The sequence below is a fragment of the Anarrhichthys ocellatus genome, unplaced genomic scaffold (assembly GCF_004355925.1).
Source record: "Anarrhichthys ocellatus isolate YVR2014 unplaced genomic scaffold, GSC_Weel_1.0 scaffold89, whole genome shotgun sequence".
NCBI lineage: Eukaryota > Metazoa > Chordata > Actinopteri > Perciformes > Anarhichadidae > Anarrhichthys > Anarrhichthys ocellatus.
The window spans coordinates 1138999-1146441 of NW_022280119.1; the positions used below are offsets into that span (position 1 = coordinate 1138999).

The following is a 7443-nucleotide window of genomic DNA, read 5'->3' on the forward strand; positions in this document are numbered from 1 at the left end:
AGAGAGAGAGAGAGAGGAGAGAGAGAGAGAGAGAGGCCCCAGCCAATGTGCTCACTCTATATTCACATTATCCACATCGCTCCAAATGAGGAGGAGCTTGCAGGCTCAAGTAGGGGATGCCAATCAAAGCATCAACTTCAAATTGTATCTGAGAGATCAGCCTGGAGACCTCAGGGCCAGGCGCGTCAGTCGGAGCGCAATTGTTGATCAGATCACATCCAGCGGACTTTGCGCGAGAAAAGAGAGGAAGCCGAGATTTAAGAGCGGGTTGTTTTGACTGCACACCGCTGTATGTCTGTAGTAGCTGTGACTTTGGCTAAAACACTTTCCCTTCACTCCTCCGGGTTCTTTTTTTCTTTTTTTCTCTCGCACACTTTTTTACGCACAGCTTTGTCGGACGATACGACCGTGTGGCAATTCGGCGGTGGAGATGTCTTTCCCGCAGCTAGGCTACCCGCAGTACTTAAGTGCCTCCCAGGCGGTGTACGGGAGTGAGAGACCGGGAGTGCTTACGCCTTCGTCCCGGGGAGGGAGCACTGAAATCGGGGGAAGCCCGTCCGCCACAGCAGCGGCGGTCAGCTCGGTGTTGGGCATGTACGCAAACCCGTACGCACACAACTACAGCGCTTTCTTACCTTACACCAGCGCGGACTTGGCTCTTTTCTCACAAATGGTAAGAATTCATGTTGTTTTTTTTTTTTTTGGTTGTTTTCTTTTCGGGTTTGGTGTTGCACAGGCTACTGTTTAAGCTTGAAGTTCTCACCGCTCTATAGGCTGAGTAATGTAAACACAACGAATTCAGAAATGCAAATGCATTCTAGTATGTCTGATTTTTTTTAAATATTGATTTCTTAATATTAGTCAATATTTGCTCAAGTTTTCACTGATCAGTGCCATATTTGGCCGAGTTACAAATGCGCAAAGTTTGAGCTGTCGCTAAAAACAAAAAGAAGAATCAAAAACTCTTATTCAAAATGATGTATTTGCCCATATAGGCATATATATTACCAAAATATGCAATTTACACAAACCACGAGTTTTAGCTGATATTGTTAAAACGATCCAACGTTAAGTTACATTTCACGGCAGAAGAAAACAGATTGCAATATAGATCTGCGTTTTAAGCATGTCAGTAAAAGTAAAGAAAAAGTTTCTACTCGTTTCTTGCCGTGGACAGATTAATTGCTATCAGATCATTAAAAATAAAGTCCACATTTGAAAGTGCAGGCTATCAACGATAATAATACGATTTCACCGTTTCGGCTTTGTTTTGTGACAATATATGCTTCTGTCATGGTTGAATGCCACATGGATTTTTAATGTGTCTAGGTGAGGAATTGTCAGACATCTGTTGGCCTAAAGTAGCCTCTACCTGGTGATAATAACTTACTTGCAGTGTGTCAATGTGTTGGCAAATGTGTGCGTGAGGTCCATACGCAGCTTTGAGCTAAAGCTTCAAAACAAGAGCAATTATCCCAAAATCTTCAACGTGACCTGATCGATATGTTCGAGTTTTGTGCCCAAATGAAATATATCCCAGCCTGAGTAAGTGTGGCACGCTGGTAAAACTTCACTTAGGCCTTAAAAGTGCTTTGACATATACTTGAGCAGTGTGGAGTAGAGTTTGGCAGGTAAACATGAAAGCTGGCAGTCTGAATAGCATCTGAGTGTTCACAATGATGCGACGGATTTTTCTCTCGCCCTGTTGACTTAATTTATTCCGTTTTTAGACGGACATGTATACGCAACATGTTTGCTAATAAAAGGTCCTTGCGTTGGAGTGAGCCTTTGTGCACGCGCAGGTGACGCAGGCCTAGCATGTGGTATTTTGCAAGTTGAGAAACTTATTTGTGGAAAGCTCGGAGTCAAGGGTTTGAGTTGCAAATACAAACAATGGCCAACGTGCATTTAAGCTACGTTGTAAGATAATATAAATATCTATATTAAATTCAAATTAAATAAAGTTAAATTCAGTGTATCTTATACATTTTAAAAATTCCACCGTTTTTCTTCATCTTCAAGGGATCCCAGTACGAGCTGAAGGACAGTCCTGGCGTCCATCCTGGCAGCTTTGCAGCCCACACATCTCCAGCCTTCTATCCTTACGGCCAGTTTCAGTACGGGGACCCGGCCAGGCCCAAGAACGCCACCCGGGAGAGCACCAGCACCCTGAAAGCCTGGCTCAACGAGCACAGGAAGAACCCGTACCCGACCAAGGGGGAGAAGATCATGCTGGCCATCATCACCAAAATGACGCTGACGCAGGTCTCCACGTGGTTCGCCAACGCCAGGAGGAGGCTCAAGAAGGAGAACAAGGTGACCTGGGGAAGCAGGAGCAAAGAGGACGGGGAGGACGGTAACTTGTTCGGCAGTGGAGACGAGGGGGAGAAAAACGAAGACGAGGAGGAGATTGATTTGGAGAGCATAGATATAGACAAAATCGACGACAATGACGGGGATCAGAGCAACGAGGACGATGATGACAGATCAACGGAGGGGAGCAGGGACCACAGGGGCAGTGTCGGTGCGGGTGGAGAGTTGGACAGCTTGGAGAAAAGACGGGCCTTCGCCATACAGGCCCATGAGGCCTTTGACAAATCTAAGAGCACAATTTCAGTTCACCCAGGGAGTAAAGAGAACTCGGACGGCAACAACAACAACACCACAAGAGTCTTGTCCCCGGATAGACCCGGGAGCTTTCCTCTCCCGTCTAACAATAAGCCGAAAATATGGTCTTTAGCAGAGACCGCGACAAGTCCCGATAGTTCTTCCCAGAAACCCACGTCCCCTTGTGGCCCAGGGGCCACCACTCTCTCATCAGCGCCCCACCACCAGATCCAGACCCACCCGGCCTTCCTCCCCAGTCATGGACTGTACACTTGCCAGATTGGAAAGTTCCACAACTGGACAAACGGGGCTTTCCTGGGTCAGAACTCCCTCCTAAATGTAAGGTCGTTTCTGGGAGTAAACCAGCACCACCACCACCACTTGCAGGCCCAGCAACAGCCGACATCAGTGGTGGTGTCGCCATTAGCAGCCGCGGCAGCACTCAGCAATGACAGCAAGGCCCCACCAGAGAGCCACAGTCCGAAGCACATAGGTAACACAACACTCTCTACGCGTGCACGCGCATACATGTCACTGCTCAAGCGCCATGCATTTTATATTAAAGAGAAGCGTGTCTTACATTAATGGTGCATCGCACGCCTGTTTTTATTTATTTATTAATCTATATATGTGTGTGTGCTATAATATAATAAAGCACTGTGTACACGCATGCACCCACATATACATACTTAAATCCACAATGTTCACATACTAGATCAACACATCAACAGTGGACACCTTTTTAGTCAGACATGTTCATATATAAAAATATCGGACTATAATTTATCCAGCATTCCAGTACTGATAAGTGTTTTGCTTATTTCCTTTTTAGAGCACGAAAACGGTGTAAGGTCCGATTCACCTCCAACACAGATTCTGAAGTCTTCCTTTCGACCCATCCATGACAGGTACTACTTTACTTTTTTGCTTTTGTTGATTGTTGGAAACTAAAACTATATCAAAACTATATTTAGGAAAATAACTAGCAGCCCCATACATTCAGCATGCTGTGGTTATTGCATCATTTAAAATATGGACAGATTTATACATCCAGCAATGTATATAACATATGTCGTTAAACTAACTAAAATTAAGCATTAAGCAGGATTTTGATGAAATTATATCTCCAGTTATTATTCCAGAAAACGATTATAGGGGATACAAATTGTTTTACTATTTCCAGGATAAACCTAACTTTTATATCTGGGATTTTTTTTATTACATTTTTTTTTTTACATAAAACAACGATGATAAAATTACAAAATAAAAATAAATAAAACACAGTTTGCTTTGCGGGTGACAGGGGTCTTGACTCCCATCCAACACCCCCTTTAATTCCTCCCCTCTGGGGAGAGTGTGGCTACTTATCAAGTCACCGAGTAAAACGGGCTCTGTCTGGGCTGTGTGCTTTCCCTAAAGACCCCTGGGAGTCCCGGAGCCCTAGGGATCGCTCTTACAGAAAGGGGAAAAAAAGTTTACCTCGTTCTCAAGTAGGCCCAATACAAAATACCCCATTTGTGTGCAACAGTCATATAAAAATAACAAGCATATAGTATGTATATAAGATAATAAATGTTGATAATGGTTACATAAAGAGGATTTTTCCCCAGACATATTTTTTTTTTAGTCTGAAAATAATTTTTCGATATATCATTATTATTATCATTATCATAATAATTATTATCATTATTGTTATTATTATTATTATCAGAATAAGTAAGTGGGGGATTGGAGAGGGGCGCTGCAGTCTGTTTCAAATCAAAGCTGTTCAGCCAGACAATTGAGATGCATATTGAAACCCGCTGTCCAAACACGGTGGGGGTATTTATCTACCTTTCTGTATTATTCTTATCCAGATCCTCTCTGCCTTCCAGCGCCAGGAGTCCACAAGACGCCACGCAACGAGTCCTCACTGCTCTCTCCTCGGCTTGATCAAGACATTTTTTCGTGCTTGAAAAAAAGAAAGGATGAATAGAAAAAAAAGACTGTAAAAGACTTTACACTCCCTAAAAAGGACACTGAGAAATACTAATGCAGCGTAGCATTCAGTCGGTACAGAACAAATGGCGTAATTTGGTAATATCCTGTGGATGGATGGATTACTTCCTCTATTGTTGTGTAGCCTATAATCGCGCCTATAATGTTACTCTCTCACCACTCTGCCGAGGCAGGCTGGGACATTTTGGTAGGCTTTTTACTTTGTAATAATTATTATTATTATTATTATTTTTGTCTCTATCTTGTGTTTTTGGTGTCCTTTCTTTAATGTAAATACCAAGTGATTTAAATTTGTAAATAGGAAGCGTTGAAGGAATTTGTCCAGATCGTATATTTTGCCTAATAAACTAAATGAAATTATAGACAAAACCCACGAGTATCCTCAGCTTATATTTCTTTTCTACATGGTATTATTATTATTATTATTTGTATTATTATTATTATAAAAAGAAAATGCTGGCCTTCTACCAATTTCATTTCAAAAAGGGTGTGAATGGGAGAGAGAAAAAAGATATTGGCAGTGCGCAGCCAGCCTTAATTTTATTCAAGTTTGGGAGGAAAGCAGCGTGGATGCATTGAGGTGCTAATAAGTGTCCAGATGGTTGCTGGTGACAGAAAATGGACAGGAGCAGCTGGGAAGGTCATTAAGTAATAATATGGGAACGCCCAGCCCAAACAAAATCAAATGGTTAAAATCTAATCTGTCAGAGAGCGAAGTCGATTCAAAGATAAATTATTAATATTTTAGTTTTGGGAGGAGGAGCGGGCTGACACTGTTGGCCTTGAGGAGCAGGGTCAGTGTTTTGGGGTCCTTTCTGTCCCGCGGCTGATGGTGATCGTTAGCCTATGAAAGCAGCTTCTTTGCTCCTCAATCGGTAACCAAAAACAAATATTGATTTACCACAACAGTCTAATGGGGTTTAAACATAATAAGACGGAAGTGAAGTAATTAGCTGTGATGGGAGATGATGCGAGCATTTTTCTTTTCATTACAAGAGCTTCCACAAATATTATAGTAACGGTAAATGTAACATTTTTGTAAAATGTGATAGTTTTTGGTTAATTATAGTCTGGATAAAACTCCACGCTTTTTTTTGTTTTTGTTTTTTTTTTGGTAATCTATTTAAAAAATAATTGAAGTTTAGTAGGAGTACATGCTAGTTGTTTGAATTAGGGCACCTTTGTAAATGGCAGTAATCTGCGAACTGAGGTCAATTATTTGATTGGCCAAAACTTGTGGAGTGACATAAGCACATCTGTTTTGCAATATCACAGCGACCTCTATAGGCGAGTATTATATTGCTTGAAACAGCTTTCAGCCTCCAAAGAGCTATAAATCACGTGGAAATACTTGTACAGTACAAGTTGTACTGTAACTGTATTGTCGTGCATAATGCAGTATGCTTTACAGTTTGATTCAAACCCATTATACCTGACTGTATTATATGTCACACATCCCAGAGTAATACAAAGAGCAAAACTAGAAGTCACTTTATTTATGGGAATAGTGTGACACTAAATTCACATGATATATCATTGGAAAATGTTTTATTCGTTTGGGGCCGAAATCATCTTTAATTTTCAAATATTAATTTGCAATAACAAATCCACAGTTTGGGGCTTTAATCGTATTACCTCTTGAAAAACACAACTTCCAAATGAAGTTATTACAAATAATTGCACAAGTCTAAAACATCACAGCAACTTGCAAAAGTGACTCATCCTTTCTTTGAATGCTTGGTAAACGTTGACTAGACCGTGTGGCAGTGGGGGACGTATATGAGCATAAATCTGTGTCACTTAAATGGCCATTCTCTAAATAGTCACGCAGTTGAGGAAAAATTAACAAAGGTCACTGAGGGTTTTGTTGAAAGGAGCGGGGTCATTCCGCTTTTATGGCTACATTAACACAACTAAACTCACAACACAAATACATCAAAACACGCAAATAGGGAAATCTTAGTTCCAGAGCATTCAACAGAGCGAAAAGGAAAATAATTTTACCGTAATAGTCCGAGAAGGACGTTTAATATGACTGCGTCAATATTAACTCAACAGTCTTTTCTTTTTCTTTGCAGCCCTAACTCAATTGGTATAAAAACATTACTATGTGAAGAGATAAAAAAAGTGTTCCAGCCCACATCAGTAGATATCAGTCGTTGAAAATTAGATTAATATTAAGCCATAAGCCTGAACTGACTCCTGCCAATTTCACTTATGCTACCACACGTGCTTTGGCAATAATGATTCTGATTTTGCGGCGGAAAAAGGCAGGTGTGTAAATTCCATACCCCCCCTCCCTCCGTGCCCCATTTGCACATGACATCCTCTCATGAGCTGGCTTTTAAGGGTAAAATTAAATAACCTCTCGGTGTCCCATTTATTTCTTTTGTACTGAAACAGCGTGAGGTTAGCGCAAAGGCGTTAGCTGCAGGCCATAATATTGTGTTCCCATAATATATACAAAATTATTCATTTAGTAAGTGGATGTACAGTGGATTGTCTAATGGGTAATGAGCGGAGTTGGAGCTGATAATTAGGCTGTCACTTCCAGCCATTTCTACCCCGTATGCCCTGGGCCACGACGCAGGGGGAGGAAAGAAAATAAAGACCATGAAAAAAGATAAATTAATTAAATGTAAATATAGAGAATAAAGAATAATATGCTTTGGGATGATAGAGGTAAATGCATAATGTTCTTTGGTTTAGAGACAGCGTCCATTGTTAGACAGAGTAAACAATGCTTATATTATGGTAATTGCCCAATGATGGTTAAAGTGATAATAAAAATAATGATTACCATACATTATATCATAAATCCATTTACTCATGAGGAGA

General features: G+C 40.9%; 1 protein-coding gene across 1 annotated transcript; it reads left to right on the top strand.

The window, feature by feature from the left end:
- Positions 1 to 175: 175 nt before the first annotated feature.
- On the top strand, positions 176 to 6775 carry irx1a (iroquois homeobox 1a). Its single transcript, XM_031875324.1, has 4 exons — positions 176 to 673; positions 2023 to 3100; positions 3440 to 3515; positions 4464 to 6775. The coding sequence occupies exons 1-4, from the start codon at positions 431 to 433 to the stop codon at positions 4537 to 4539; spliced, it is 1473 nt and encodes a 490-aa protein (XP_031731184.1). The 5' UTR covers positions 176 to 430; the 3' UTR covers positions 4540 to 6775.
- The last annotated feature ends 668 nt before the right edge of the window (positions 6776 to 7443 follow it).